Source organism: Brassica napus, chromosome A7 (genome assembly GCF_020379485.1).
Source record: "Brassica napus cultivar Da-Ae chromosome A7, Da-Ae, whole genome shotgun sequence".
NCBI lineage: Eukaryota > Viridiplantae > Streptophyta > Magnoliopsida > Brassicales > Brassicaceae > Brassica > Brassica napus.
In genome coordinates this window covers 8,525,600-8,542,625 of record NC_063440.1, presented here as the reverse complement: position 1 = coordinate 8,542,625, position 17,026 = coordinate 8,525,600, and the positions used below count along the sequence as shown (strand labels likewise).

General features: G+C 28.7%; 2 protein-coding genes across 2 annotated transcripts; both read right to left on the bottom strand.

The window, feature by feature from the left end:
* Window positions 1-214: 214 nt before the first annotated feature.
* Window positions 215-3,028, bottom strand: LOC106454478 (CLAVATA3/ESR (CLE)-related protein 19). The gene has a single exon (XM_048736546.1). The coding sequence runs from the start codon at window positions 1,801-1,803 to the stop codon at window positions 1,579-1,581; it is 225 nt and encodes a 74-aa protein (XP_048592503.1). The 5' UTR covers window positions 1,804-3,028; the 3' UTR covers window positions 215-1,578.
* Window positions 3,029-6,578: 3,550 nt separating this feature from the next.
* LOC106450590 (APO protein 1, chloroplastic) lies at window positions 6,579-8,855 on the bottom strand. The gene is made up of 5 exons (XM_013892272.3): window positions 8,542-8,855; window positions 8,313-8,402; window positions 8,152-8,228; window positions 7,712-8,073; window positions 6,579-7,627 (listed from the first exon to the last, which is right to left on the bottom strand). The coding sequence occupies exons 2-5, from the start codon at window positions 8,338-8,340 to the stop codon at window positions 6,796-6,798; spliced, it is 1,299 nt and encodes a 432-aa protein (XP_013747726.1). The 5' UTR covers window positions 8,341-8,402; window positions 8,542-8,855; the 3' UTR covers window positions 6,579-6,795.
* Window positions 8,856-17,026: the final 8,171 nt, after the last annotated feature.

Genomic DNA, 17,026 nt, shown 5'->3' with positions numbered 1-17,026 from the left:
GATCCCACACTATAACTATTCATCCATCATTTGCATCATCCGAGTAGTTCGCTTCATGATGCCAACCCGACACAACTATATTAGCAATATCTTGTAAATTTGGTTGCTTAACATGTGTTTCCAAAAAACAATTAACAAAGGCTTATTTTCTTATCCAATAAGTTAGATCCATCTGACGAATATCACTATTAAAATCGTATATTCTAGTAAAAAAATTCATAAAGAAGGTAAAATAGGAGTGTTGAGCACTAAACTTCGAGAGGATGGACAGAAGGAGAAGACATTTGTCTGACCGAAACAAAAACGATAAGAGAATCTGAAGCAAAAAACATTATAAGAAGATCTTTGCCGAGAAAGAAGATAACAAGGCAGCTGATAAAGCTTATGTCTAATCCTTTCTCTGAGCATTTTTCTAGACAGTGCAGTAGAAAAGGCCTAACGGTGCTCTTCAAGATAAGCAAGACGGTTTCTGATAATCTGTTGAGTTGCTTAAATGAGTTGCTTTAATAAGCTCCTCCTCTTCATCCGCAAAATGAGAGTTGGATAGAGGAACACTAATTACGAATGTTGGAAAAGGATAAAGGAGTCACTGTTTTGTTAAATAAAAATGTCTCTAGATTACCAGATAATTAATGACGAGTATGATCTATGGGTGGTAACTAGTAAACATTCATATAAAGGATTAAAAACAAATCCGTGTTAGACAAAACACATTAGGGTTTCTTGGACAATGAGATAACTAGAAGGTGAAAAATATCTAGAGAACGTTGTTAGAGACAAAAGTCACAAAACACTCAAAATTTTCTTAATCCAATATTCGTAACAGAGAGGGGTGGACAAGGTGGGAGTTGGGAGACACTAGTATTAACTATTAAGTGAATTTCTTCTGACATGTGTATTTAATTATATCTGCGAAAGTTCTGCCCAAAAATATCCAACAGTCTATACAGAATACAAATTCAGACGATTAAAATATTACTTTCCTCCTATATATTATATTATCCTATTTGAGTTCACAACCATGTATATGCATTCAAATACTAGTAATGTAATATATATGGTTCAACATGATCTCGTACTATGATCCAAATACCAGCCATGCAGTATATTTCCTCCATTTCATATCACATGATTTTTTCTTGTTATAATATAGAATCGTTTTAGATATCGAACTAACCTTAATTACTTTAAAAAGGTATATCGTTTAATTAATTAAGGTTACAAAATCTACACTGAAAACACAACAATGAGAAGGAAAAAAAAGGCACTTATAAATATGAACAAGTAAGAGTCAATTTCCTCATCTTCGTCTCCAAACCTGAATTTACAAATTCCTTCGTTTACTTAGCAACCATATATTATTTTTGGTTGCGGTAAGGTATCATATGATTTCCTTAATTAATTTGAAACAACAAACAAAGATGTGTGAAAGGCACTTATTAGGAATAAATAAGGTAATTTAATTAGAAAATGTCTTATACATTCACCATTACATTACACAGTAAGATAGATACTTGTAACAAAAACAGAGGAGGAAGAGACATACTCACAACATATCTTGTTCTTAAATGATCAAATTTACCTGTTGTGAAGTGGATTTGGACCCGTCGGAATTATCCGTTTAGACTCCAAAGCTGTAGAATTAGTTATCGTTTCTTTGGAGTCGCCCAATAGAATTTTTGCTTCTTCTTGTTCGTACAATACATTCTTCATCAGCAAACTCCGAAATGAAGCTGATTCTGAGTGATGAATGAAGGCAAGAATCAGAAAAGAGGAAGCCAACATCAAACTCTTGATCTTCATGTTCTATCTTTGTCAAAAAAAAAGTTTTTGTTTGTCTGCGGGAGATACAATATGAAAGCAAATAGGTAGACTGATACAAATAGCGACGTTTGATAAAAGGAGCAAAAGGAATTTGTGTGGATAAAATTTTATATACAAGCTACGGTGCACTAAAAATAAAGGAAGCATGTTACATATTAAAAGAAATACTTTAGCTGAAAAATAATTAGGTAATTATGTGGAAATCATGCATGTTCCTCGATCTTTATCTCGTTTCACTATGAAAAAGGTTCTTCATTATGTCTTTGATTTGAAGATTCATAAGCATCACCCCTCATTAAGTGAGCCTGTGGACACATTTATGGTAACAGTAAACCGACCAGTTATCATTGAATACAATAATAAATAAAGAGGAAACCCAAACATTCTGCTATAGGGACGAAATTTTCCGATAGATTTGTGACCGCTTACTGGTCCGTTGTAAGTTTAGGGCATGGGTTTATCATCGCCAAATCCAAATATAGAGGCAATAAATTATAATTATTTTTGATAAATCAATTATGCAGAATAAAGGTTAGATGATAATAGACAATGTCATCTCAAACTATTTGTAGACTGTGTTCCTTTTTTATTAAAGTGTACTTAATGTAGTAAAAAACTATTATTCTAAAACTTCGTAAGCAATTTTTTTTTTTTGAATCAGTGTCATGTTCAGTTACTCCATATGCATGAAAGACGATCATGAACGACGGCATTAGCACAACAATTCAGCGAACATATCTTCGTCAAAAAGAAAAGAAAATTATTACTTATCTAAGACCTATTTACAAAAATAAAGGACAATAAATGCCAAGAATTGTAGTTATCAGTTTTTTTTGTAAACTTTTGCAGTTTTTCAGGCTTCGTGCTTTTCTAACATGTTTCTATACCGTTCTGTCACGTTTGATAATTCATGCGCAAAATCAGCATACTCCTAATTAAATGTGAGTATGGGCACAGTATTAATGCAGAAACATACATGGTAGTGGTACTCCTATTTGGCACTCCATTTTATGTCTTCTCCCTTATAGTGTTCCAAATTATTAACGCACAAGTGGTTTGACATCTTTTTCTTTGTATTTTGCAAATTGCAACTTACCACATTATTATCGTTAGAACTACATGATCGATTCAGACTTCGTAAAATGCTCTTTTTTTTTTTGTAACACATCCAAGTCATGTTCTTCCCAATCAATTTTAACCATTTTGAAGAGCTCTCATATATACAACTATAGTATATGTGCGTTATTATGTGGAGAGGATATCGAAGTAGTCTTTCAAACAAAGCACATGCAAAATGTAATTACTTTTGGTGGAAAAATTACTTAGAAGCAAGTGAAATGTGAAAATGGAACCCATACTTGAATGCTTCCTCCTACTAATTAACTACTAAGTACTGGAGCAACCATCGTTTTCAATCAAACGCATTTAATTTTTCTAAAAAGAGATTCTCCTCTTTTTTCACATCGACTTTTCCAAGTCATGCAAACATGTTAAATAAAATGTCAAACTAGACACCATATCTAAAGAGTACATGCACGTTCTATAATGTCGAACCCTAATCTAATTTACTCTCAAGTCTTGACTCTCTAGACTTCTATATCTTGTTTAACCAAGAAGTTTCAGATCTAAACTAATAATGTTTTAGGATCAGAGATCAGATCTTGTTTGTTTAGCCCTCCTCTGCTTTACTATGTACACGCTTTGCTGTTTTGTCAATAGAACCTAACCGCACAAAGCAAAGAACCACAAATTAACATCATTAGGTCGCTTATCAAAACTGGATTTTTCTTCTTTAAAAAAAAATGGTATCGTCTTGAAATTAACAGTTAATGTCAAATATGTGACATACGTATATATTTAAAATTGAGCACTCAATAAAAGCGTTAGAGAAAAAATGGATTATGAAATCCAGTAGATCATTTCCAACCTCAATCAATACTTACTGCAAAATAGAGTAAAAAATAGAATAGTGAACAAAAAAAATGATTACTTTATAAATAGAATAATAATTTTTTATTTGTTCATTATTTCATTCCTACTCTATTTTCCACCTCATTTGCAGTAAAAAATGATGTTGGAAATATTCTAACTAGCTTTTCAAATAAAGGTTATTATAAAAATTTACTTTAACCGACAAAAAAATTATGACTATTGTTGAATATTTTTGTTATTCTTATTATAAATATGATACATCTTTTTTTTGTCATGATACGTCTTTTTATGGATATGGATGGATATATAATAGTTATACTGGAAAATATAGTTTTTAGGAACTAAAAATCAATATAGACGATTAATATATACTTTTAAATGTAGAAGTCAAAATATTTTTATGGGTGATGCTGAATAATTTGGAAAAAACTTTCGAGAATTGATATCAATAATTTAAGATCCAAATAGATAGATTTTTTTCAAAAAAAAAAAGATCCAAATAGATGGTAAACTTCTCAATAGAACTAATGGAAATTGATAAACTAAAAGGAAATTTTCAGAATTTTTTATCATTTACATTTTTTTGGGCGAATAATTCAACAATAGAATCTATAGCAAAAATGTCTATATTTTTCATATAGGGGTTTGTTTTATTGATTGTTATATTATATGATATGGTTTAAAGTTTGGGTAGTAAAATTACTATTTTTTGTAATAAAATTACTATTTTTTGTGAAAAAAAGAGACCATCTCCAATCATTTAAATCCAATATAGAATATACTTGATTTTAAATAATAATATTAAATATATATATTTATATAGAAATGAGTTCGAGATATTTTTACCGGTGAATTTTTCTTAATTTTTACCTGTGAAAACTTATGTTTAGGTACACATCGGTGCTATTTGTGGTCCTGATGGCTATAAGAACGGTTCCGGTTATCACTTTCTCATAGATTTTTGTTTTCTTCTGGTGTCTTTTCCGTGGTGTAGTTTCTGGCTCCGCGGGTATTAGTTAGGCAGTTTGCTCACTGGTTTCTCTGCTAGTGGGAGGTGGTGGCTTTTATATTCGAGGTGGATTTCGTTAAGACACATCATTTTTATCTAATAAGACTTTGTTTTTGAGGACGATGGAAGTTTTTGAACAGAGAGTTGGCGGTGATTGCTTAAAGCCTACATTGTTAGATTTTGTGCCATAACTATTGTGTTGCGTTCGCATATAGTATATCTTTATTGTTTAGAGTGTTTCATAGCAGCATGTTGCATTCCGTAAGGATATCCAATCTCTACGAAACTTCTTTTTTTAAGAAAAAATTTCTATGAAACTTGTTTTGTTAGTGTTCTAAACTTGGTGAAATTGCAGTAACTAAAAATACAATTTTAACGAAATGATTCTTTTATTACATAATATAAATAATTTTCAGAAACTTTTTATTTTAACTTCTAAAATATGTTTTTTTTATATTGAACCATGCGAATGTCATCGAGTGGTAAAACACGCTTTTAGAAAGCTAAGCAATCCGAGTTTTAAATTTATCTCTCAATCTAATTACATTTGTGTGACCATATAAACAGAACTATGTTTTAAGCCTTATTTGAAAATCCAAAAAATGTTCAATTGTGGGTTTGCAACTCTTCCCCTTAAGAATAACTAGATTTAGACCCGCACAACCGTGCGGGTATTAATTTTCATGTTTATATATATATATATATATATATATATATTACATAATTAGAATATATTTTTAAAGTTACTTATATATTTAAATGTTTATATATAACTATCTTAAATATAACAACAATTTGATAGTTTTCATGCTGTAAGTTAATTGATTATTTCAAATCATCACATATATTTGGTATTTTTTATTATATATATTTTAAAATTATTTTTTATTCAATTATTATGATCCTGATCCGTAAATCATCACATATACTTTCACATGTATTTGTATCTTCTTCTATATATATATTTTCGGATTATTATTTCATTATTAAAATCATAACTATATATATAAAGATTAGTAAAATATTGTTTTATTGTCATATTCAAAGATATTGTAATATTTCACAAATTTAGAAAGTTTTTTAAGAAATTAAAATTTTCGTTTCAAAGATTTATATTATCGAGTAAATAATTAAACATTTAATTTTTGTTTAGTTTTTAAAATAAACTATATAGTTTAAAATTTGTTTTCATTGGTTTAGGGTATTAAAGATTAATCATTGTTAGATAATATAATTTTTGTTATTTAACAAAAAAATCTTTATAATTTTAAAAGTTAACTTCGAAAAATATTTAAATATTCAGCATATAGAGGTATAGTATTACAACAATAAATTATGTTTATTTTATTTATACTATATATAAATCCAATGGATCATCTATTGTTTAAATTTAATTATTGATAGCCCAATAAAAATTTCTTGTAGGCCCAAAATTTAAATGATAAAATTAGATATTAAATGTAACATGACTTTCTAGGAATAGGTCCATTAAGTCCATTTTTAAAAAAAATCACACATGAATCAAAGTTGTGACTTCTCTTTTAATATATAAGATTACTCCTATATTAAAAAAAATGTTATAAATGTTATAAGTTTTATGCAATTTTATATTTATTATATATTTAACAATTTTAATTTATATTTTTATAATTAGTTGATTTATATTAAATAATATTTTAGAAAAAATAAACATTTCAATATTTATGTGTGTTTTAACTTTTAACTAAAAGTGATATGTAAACATTGGTAAAATAAAGGGAAGCCCTAGACAATTATCAAACTAGGTTGAATGGCGGATCCATATCCTGTAGACTTTCCCAACGAATCATCATCATATTTGTAATTTATAATATGTAACTTATAAATTTTAGCGTAAATTACATTGAAATAAAATCATTTTTGTACATAGGTAGACGTGTCAAACACCACTGTTGAAAGATTCTAGCTTTGTGAGCCCATTCCATCATCAGCCATGTTTTGAAGCTTCTTTACCCTAACAATTGTGTTCTACTATGAACATGTCAAAGGACCTACGCGACCATGTCGGCTTCCTGTGAATCAGGAACGATGATGTCAAGCCTCATCATGGCCTTGTAGCATTGAGGAACCCGAGCTCCGCTGTGCATACAAACCTCAACCAAAGCAGGGGCTTTACCATAAAACCTCTTGAGATTTCCGGTAAGCGGAGTTCCCTTAAGGTCTCTCACATGCCATACATAGTTAGGAGGAAGGACCTCCTCCACAAGAGCATCTTGCCATCCGTGTTTCCCGTCTCTCCATTGGTGTTTGAACTCTCCACACAGCTTCACACTATGTCCCCATGGTCCTACATGCACTTCAGAGCAGTATCCGCATGCTTTCACCGTGTACTCCCTCATCAGTTTGGTCACACCCCATCTCACTTTCTCGTAAGCATCCATTGTTTCCTGTGCTATCTTAGATACCTTCTCTGGTGTGGGAGGTGGATGCCTCTCGCAAGCACCAAGTGTGTCGAGATCAGCTAGTGGAGATGTCGAGCTGCAAGGCTTATCAGGCTCTTTTACATATCCACCTCGATCGATCACTCTCTTTCCCATCATTCGAACTGGTTGTGTTCTTCTGCGAGAAGGATACTCTGGAATCTCAACACCAGCCTGGACGCATAGCTCAACAACCGCTGGGATTCTTTCGTAGTCAAACCGGGATTCGTGCTTTATACGCCGCCCGAAAGGGTCATACATGTGGTACGACTCAACAGGAACCAGAACATCATTGATGGTGCCTTTGACCCACAAATGAGAACCATGTCGCTGTGAACTTGTTGGACCACTGCAATCCCTAATATTGTGACCAGCACTAGCCACATGAACCGCCGCACATTCACTGCAACAATACAAAAACAAAGTAAGTGGAAACGTGCAGAAGCAAATGATTTTGGGTCAAAAACTGAGAGACAGCTGATATTACCTGCAAGCAAAGACGGGAACAACATGGAGAAGCTGCGCTAAACCCTTGATGAGCAACTTCCAGTTATCTATGACTTCATAGGCGACAGGAACAAGAGTGGGGACAAGCAAGCCGTTCTTGGGAGGGTCCAAGTGCTTCTCTATCCCCATCTGTGCAAGTTTCTTGTCTTTCTTAGCTGCTTCCTGAATTTGCTTAAAAGGAATAGGATAAGGTTTTTTCTTGTTCTTTGGTAAAACAGGAGGAAGATCCACGTTCTGTGTAGACACATGCCGTTTCTTGAAATTCGGGTGCTGTTTAGGCTTCTTCTGATTGAAACAAACGAACCTCATTGAACACTCTTTTTTAAGAATCGGACGAGGAATCTGCATATATAAGAAGATCCATAATTTTAAGTAGGTGAAAAGCCAACCTCAGCAAGATGAGATGAAAATGTAAAAAACCTGAAAGGCAAGTGCATAAGAGCCTCTAGCAGAAAAATCAATCGGGTTGGAAGCAATGGAGTGAGGATAAACAACACCTATAGGTGAGGATCAGCCAGAATGAGAGACTGTGTACAATTATGGATGATCAGATAAGATAAGACATAAACAAAGCAGCTTACCTCTACCGGGAGGCGAAACCAGAAGCATGGTGGCTTGACGTGAGAACCCAAATCAGAAACTAAGCCAAAAACGATAACTTTGGCCGAGCCCTGTAAGATTTAAGGAAAATGTGAAAGGAAGTAAATGAAAACAAGTACATTGGTTTAGTCATTTCGTCGAACATGTGGTGTGTGTATGCAAAGTAAGACAAGAGATCAGACAAAGAGGAAACATAAAAAAATATAAAACCTTAAACTCCGAAGAGAATGATGAGCTCAGAAGGAGAAGATAAATTGGATTAAACAGACGATGTTCGTTCGGCAGTTTTTGAGTTCCTCAAGAACAGGATACCCGAGCATGCCTCGAACGCGAGTGGAAAGATTGGTCGGAATCTGAAAATGGTTCAGAAAGGTGAAGCAGAAGCAGATTCAATCAGAGTTTTCTTAAGCTGTCAATTTCTTGGGATAAATCGATGAATCCAGAAATTTCGAAGTTCTTTAATTTATTGTTGATGGAGTAAAAACGACAACTGAAGTTGATGATTTTTTTAGCAGGACAAATAATACGACGTCGTTAGTCAGGGTGGCACAAGACCTTTTTGGACATTGGTTTTTGCAATCGCTTATATATGGACTAAAATCTGAAATGGACCAAAAGGCCAAAAACAAGTTTCACACATCCAAAAAAAATATGTATGGACCGAGTGATTGTAAACTACTATTTTACCCTTAATAAATGAATAATATGAACCATTAGATTCTATAATCTTTCTATAAATCAGAACCGTCGGATTAAGAGAAGAAAAGATGAATGTTATATTTACAAAAGTGCCATTAATGAAACTCCAACCAGAGCCATTGATCATATTTTCTATGTTCTAATCTTGGTCACACGCTCTCACAGATCTCTCATTCTCTATCATCTCCCCTTCTTTAATCTGACACATAAATAACTCAGAGCCACACGATTTTCATTATTTCATTTTCTCATTCGACTAGGTACAACTAGTATAACTCATACAACTATACATGTTAAAAAATAATATAACTAGCACAACTGGTATATAAATGTTATAATTCATGTACAATTTGCAGCTACTATAATTAACTCAACTATTAAATCATTTTTTACATATGATGATAAAATTTCATCTATTTTTTCTGAGGTTCTTCAATTATTTTTAAATTATTAAATTACATTATCAATTTTATATAAGATATCTTATACTTTTAAGGTTTGTTAATTAGATTGACCATATTATTATGAAAAATAAACATCAAAAATATATTTACAAAGTTATAATGTGAAAAAATTGGTACAACTCCTAAAACTAAACATATAAAAAATTTGGTATATTTTTTTATTATATATTAGTTTACATGATCTACCTTATACTTTTAAGGTTTATTAACTTGTTTGTCTACATAATTTATGGAAAACATACATGAAATGTATTTTAACAGTTATGAAATGTATTTACCAGACTAGTAATACTGATATAACTAGTACAACTACTCAGGTTCTGAAATTTAAATATTCCTTCGAGTATGTCATATGAAAAAAATCAATAAAGTGGCTAAATTGTAAAGTATTTATAAAGGTTCCTTATGATATTTCATGGGGTTTTTTTTTTTTTTTTGCAAATCTAACACAATCACATAAGTTTGCATAATCTACCTTATACTTTTAAGGTTTGTTAACTTCTTTGTCCACATAATTTTTGGAAAACATACATGAAATGTATTTTAACAAAATTTATGATTTCATTTTATTGGAGCACAGACATGTACACATAATGAAGTGGTACAACTGAGGTAAGTTTAAATTTTATGTCGTACAACTAGTTTTTTCGATTTCACTGTCAAAATATAACTATGTACAAACTGGTATAACTCAAAAACTAGTACAACTATGTACAAACAGGTACAACTCGAATACTGGTACAACTATGCTATTTCATTTTATATTGTGCATTACATTTTAAACGTGTATCATGTTTTAAACATTATGGTTGAATATTAAATCAAGTCGTTGTACTAATTGTACTATTCCTAAATATTTTTGTGTAGTTTAACCTGTTATCTATTTCTTTTGGTTGAAATACATTAAATCAAAGTCGATAAAATTAAGAAAAAAATTTGTTAGGTATGTAAATACAACACGTAAAACTAAATAATATTTATAAAAAATAGATATTAAAAAAACTGATGGTATTGGGATTATAAATTTTATAATTTTTTAAAAACTTCATAAATTTTTGAAGATTTATTTTTTTGTAGGAAAAAATTTAAATTATAAAATAGAATTAAATTATAAACTGAGTGAAATGTACGAATTTGCAAACATAAGAATCAAAAACTATTTGAAATCAAATTTGTAGATACAACAAACATATGTATATCATATTTTATATCAGAATATGCAAGTTTCACCATGTTCTTTTTGTGTATGTGATTACAATTGCTCTATTTCTTGTAATATTTTCATGTCATATCAAGAAAATGAACTTTGAGGCGAGAAACCTACTAACCAACACTAGAAAAAAACAAATCAAGTGTTGCCACAATTAAACTAGTAATAGTACTACTGTAGTTAAACCGGTTAAACTATTATTGTTGTAGTCCAAATACCAAATATTAATGTTTATGTATTTTTTTCAAATTCGTGATGGCTTATGCATTATCTTTTGGACTATACTCTTCCAGATCTTAAACTGGAATCTTTTCTCGCTCGGCAGTTGTCTTATTTGGCTTCGGGAGCAAAAACGTGAAGATAATTTTCTTCCATATATAATACAACTAGTACAAATGGTAAAATAAATCATTATCAAAACAAATATTATATAAACAAACTATTAACATATTTTGACACATCCATGAAGATTAAACCAATATTTTCATTGGTGATACATCATCCCTTTCTAAAATATCATTCATACGTTGAAAACAAAAATTAAATATAATCATATTAATTGTAAAATTGTAGTAAATATACATGGTACAACTAGTTTTTTCGATTTCAATGCCAAAGTACAACTATGTACAAACTGGTACAACAATGTACAAACCAATACAATTCAATTACTAGCACAACTATGTTATTTCATCTTGTATTGTGCATCATGTTTTAAACGTGTATCATATTTTAAACATTATGGTTGAACTACATGTGAAGATAATTTGTTTTCGTAAATAGTATACTAGTACAACTGGTACAATTGGTAAACAATAACTATCCAAATAAATATTATAAAATAACTTTAAACATATTTCGACAAATCCATATAGTGGAAGATTATACCAACTTTTTCATTGGTTCTACATCATCCTCTTCTATAACATCATTCGCATGCTGAAAACAAAAAGCAAATATACCATATTAATTGTAAAGTTATACTAGTTATACACGTTCTAATTATATTAGTCATACTAGCTAAATTTGTTGTAGTTGTATTAGTTATTCACGTTCTAGTTGTACCAGTTATACTAGTTTCAGTTGTACTAGTTGTACTAGTAATACTCTGTGTTTTTCATTGTTGGAAATTTTGTACATTGAACACGAGATTCAATTTTATATAAGAGAAAATGGATTGAGAAAGATGGAGAATTGATCGATTTGGGATAAGAATGAAATTTCATAAGGTTTGAAGAATTTTTCAATTTTGATTTGGATAATGAGATGAAGCAATTTTGATATGAAATAAAAAAAAATTAAAATATGGGTTCTTAACATTATGAATCAGGATTGATTATGGAATAGATGAAATTGAGTAACACAAGAGGAATCAGGTGGATGTTACATGATTTTAGTTTGATTTTGAAAAAATAGTAATGAAAGATGAAGGTGAAAATCGTGAGAGGGAGGATGTTTGAGAAACAGAGATTTGGGGATTTAGGGATCTGAATTGAGTAGGATCGGGTTAGTGGGTTAGGATAGTGTGTGGTTGGGTTAGTAAATAAGTAGAACTTTCTAGGCTTCATGGTCTTTTCCTCCTATTTTTGATTTAATTTTAATTCTTTTTTAAAATAAAAAGGCAAGAGGTCCATATGAGATTATTTTGACCCCTTGTGGTCCATTACAGCATTTGTCTCCTTATATATTAATCAAGAAGCATTACTCACGTATTATCGCAAAAATAATTTTTAGAATCTTTAGAAAAATATATTGATCACTAAATATATAATAAATTTTTATTAAACTAACCATAAATTCATTATTATTTTCCTAAATAAAAGTTACGAAATTACCTATTATGGCTAAAGTATATATGATAATTAATGATTTTAACTAGTACAGATTTGATAAAAATTAATTTATTATCCATCATATTTTTTTTATTTTAAACTATTAAAATAAATTAAACAACCATATTAGCTATATAATAAAAATTTAAATTTTTTGTATATGTTATATTTTGAATTTTTTTTAAAATACTATAAATTACTAAAACGGTTAAAAAGCTTACATTCAACTTTTATGATCCATTGTTTAAAATTTTTGTTATGACAAGATGTAAGTGATTACAAAATTATATAAGTAAAAAGTCTCATATAATAATTATTAAGATTAAAAAAAATATATATATATATAGAGTTTTTAATTCAAATATATAATATATAAAATAAATAAATATTTTAATTTTGAAATTTATTTGAACAATTGTTTTGATTAAATATTTTAACAAACATTGACAACTTAATTTTTAAGAAAATTATAAATTACTAAAACTATTAATCTCACAATGAAAATTTTACTTTCAATAATTTAAAATTTTTGCTTTAAAAATACAAATGATCAAAAAAATCATATGAATAGAAAGCATCATTTAATAGACATTAATACTAAAAATGTACTATATATGTTAATATAATTTAAATTTAATTATATATTTTATGAAGTAGAAAAAAATATTTTTTGGATTAATAAAATTTATTTATATGTTTGCACCCATTCAATTATATATGTAACTAAAACTTGACCCGCGCATCCGCGCAGATTTTTGTTTTAAAATTTATTTTTATAAGTGATAATTTTATTTTAAAATTTATCCATTTAAATAATTTTTAATATGAAATTTCTAAACACAATAATTTTATAGTTTATATTGTGATATAATCCATATTTTTAGAATATGATCCATGTATCCGCACACATATAATTTTAATTTTTTGGAATCGTGCAACCGCACAGGTATTTATTTTTACTTTTTATAACTAAATTATTTTTTCTACATGTATTATATAATTGTTTTAAAATGGCATTTTAAATCATAATATTTTATTTATTACAATAAATAATTATATTTGTTTTTTCTGCCATCAATTACATCATATATATTTCTTATCATATTTATTTTATCATATTTATAAATAATTGAATTTTTATTTATATTTAAATATACCACGAATAATATATTAACAGATTAATTTGTATTTGATTTATATGTTGTAAAATTGATTAGTTTATGGTTTTTTATTTTTATTTATTAAATAATGAGAAAATATAACTACAGATGTTTAAAACAATATTATGCTATAAATGAAATAAATGAATAAACTAGTTCCCAATATTATTGAAATTATTAAAAATGATATTTCAGAAATTACAGATAGTCTCTGATTTTATTTACATATTTTCGTATATGTTTATTAGATTAGTTACAAAAGTTTATAATATAAGTCTGAAATTGAAAATATATATTTATATTTTCATTTAGGAAAGAATGTAAAAATGGAAGCTTTTAAGGTGTAAGCTTAATTAAACTAAATAGTATCATTTATTTCTAAGCTAGATTATACGAAGTAGTTAGGACTAGAAAATGAATGAATTCAATTTTTGAACAATTGATCATTTTTAATCACAATGTAAAAAAATATCTACACGACTTGTTTGATATATTAATGTTCAAATCATTTTAGAAAATTATTTACTTCTTGGAAAAGACAAACATTAATTAAAGATAAATTTATTTAATTTTCAGTGATATTAGATTGTAAATATTGTGTAAGTTTAAGGGTTAATCTTAATTTGTACTTCTTTTTAATAGATTAGATTTTATTTATATTAAAATATACTACTAATAATATATTAACTGATTACTTTGTATTTAAATTGTAAATATTGTGCAAGTTTAAGGATTAGTTTAAATACAAAGTAATCAGTTAATATATTATTAGTAGTATATTTTAATATAAATATTATTAGTAGTATATTTTAATATAAATATCATTTTAGAAAATTATTTACTTCTTGGAAAAGACAAACATTAATTAAAGATAAATTTATTTAATTTTCAGTGATATTAGATTGTAAATATTGTGTAAGTTTAAGGGTTAATCTTAATTTGTACTTCTTTTTAATAGATTAGATTTTATTTATATTAAAATATACTACTAATAATATATTAACTGATTACTTTGTATTTATATGTTGTAAAATTGATAATTTTGTGGTTTTTTATATTTATTTATTAAATAATAAGAAATATACCTATAGATGTTAAAAAAAATATTATGTTATAAATGAATAAACTAATTCTCAATATTATTGAAATCATTAAATTGTAAATATTGTGCAAGTTTAAGGATTAGTTTTGATTTATACTTTTCTTTTAATAGATGAGATAATTACTGTTCTTTTAATTATTCAATATATATTTATTATTTCATAATATGTAAAACACATACTAATACATAAAATAATTTATGTATATAATACGTTTAATAGTTAAATCTTAAAATATGTTTAGAGACTTCACTATTTCCAAGATACGAGCTTTTTAGTGAGACTTTTAATATTAGAAAAATTAGGATGCCTACCAACCATCTATCTGCTATTTAGCACACTGCCAAGAGCCCACATTTCAGACACTGTTGATAATTATGGAGGACACTGATACCCCTATACTTCATATTCGGTGTGTATAGGCAAAATATATTCCAAAGATACGATAGGATTTGTAACAGGATTTGTCAGACCAAAATTACAACCCTTCTCTTGTTTAAGATTTTAAAAATCAAAATTTTCAGTTTTTTTCTTTATTCCGTCATATCCTAACCAATCCAAAAAGTCTCCCAACCTCTCTCCTCTCAAAAACATCTCCAATCCATCAAACAAACCCTAGATTCTCTATCTTAAGACACTAAATAGAACAAGACAAACGCCAAGTAGATACCATCAGATCCTCCCCTTTGGCAAACTTATTGAGATACCTGAAAAGCTCTCTTTCTCAAAACGATTTGGTCGATTCATTATTTCCAAGCAGTTAAAGGTCGTGAAGAAACATGAGGCGTGGTTCTTTTTTGCCGGAAAACTAGTAAGATTTTCACTTTGAGAATTCGCATACCTGACTGGCTTGAACTGTATGAAGTTACCTAATCGATCCAGGTAGCGCCTTGGAATTTGTTTCTCCAAGTCGGAAGATGCCGATGAAGATGACGACACACCAAAGAATTCATCTGCGAAACTAAGCATGATCTCTGGTCATGCAAAAGAGATTGAAATCGAGGCTAAGGTAAATAGTTTCAGAATTTTATACACTAAATCCGTTATCAAAGATATTACCTTGATAACGTTTTGAGTAACTGCTATTTTTAACTCTAACAATACATTAGATGCGTTATATGAGGCCACTGAAGATCCACAATTGTTTTGTCTGACGAGGATGAAAGACGTTAAGATGGAGAATGTAATATTGATGTGTGAAACGTCAATTTTGAAACCTAGCAACTGTAAAGCAAAAACCGAGGTTGTGGAAAACAATGGTGTATATCTAGAATACGTTGTGGTTGTTGTGAGGGAATATGACGAGGATGTAAGAAGTTGTTATAAGAATGTACCTTAACCTATTAACATATCTAACAACACTGTAACAATTTGATAATATTTCTACATGTATCATTGAATTTAGATTTTTGAGATTTGATATTGAATGGTTAACTTATTTAATAACAGATAACAACTTATTTATCTACTTGCTATTAATCTTGAATATGTTAATAATGCAAAATTTTATTCAAAATTAATAGCAAGTCTCTTATACAGCATAAGTTAAAACTAAGTCATTGTTAGACGTCTAACCTGTGTTTTTGCGAGCTAATACTATTTTTAGCTGCCATTTTCTTGTTTTAACCGGTAAATAACATTTTCAAGTATTTTGTGTTTTGTTTTGTTTTGTTAAAGCTAATACTATCTTTTAAAAAGACACATAATGTTTTTTAGCCGGCTATACACTACCATATAGTATAACATTTGCAATTAGTCATATGTTTTTCTAATACAATTACAAATGATATTTCTAATGTGAATGTTAAACTTCATTTAACTAACATGTAAGCAGCATATCTTATAATAAGTCATTTACCTTATTTTATATTGATATGCTACTATTATATTTCATATAACATAAATAATGTGTTAGCAATGCAAATATAAAATTAGTTGTCCATAGCCTAACTTAAAACAAGTTTTGGTGATACTGAGTCATTTAGACGTCTAACCTTTCTTCTTGCGGGCTAAAATTATATTTAGCTCGGGCTTGCCTATTTTATCCGGTTAACAACATTTTTTTAAGTATTTTGTATTTCCTTTTGTTGAAACTAATATTATGTTTAAAAAAACACATAATATTTTTTATTCTCAATAGTAATTCTATGTGTCATCTACCATTCTCTGTTTTACTATTAGACTACTTGTTATGTATATTGTTCATATGTAGATTGTTAAATGTCCCTTA

Bases quoted from the DNA above. Each gene is read 5' to 3' on its own strand.
- LOC106454478 (XM_048736546.1), bottom strand. From the start codon at position 1,803: ATGAAGATCAAGAGTTTGATGTTGGCTTCCTCTTTTCTGATTCTTGCC.
- LOC106450590 (XM_013892272.3), bottom strand. From the start codon at position 8,340: ATGCTTCTGGTTTCGCCTCCCGGTAGAG. The intron at 8,229-8,312 runs GTAAGCTGCTTT...CCTCACCTATAG, and splicing joins GGTTTCGCCTCCCGGTAGAG to GTGTTGTTTATCCTCACTCC. The intron at 8,074-8,151 runs GTTTTTTACATT...TTATATATGCAG, and splicing joins CTTATGCACTTGCCTTTCAG to ATTCCTCGTCCGATTCTTAA.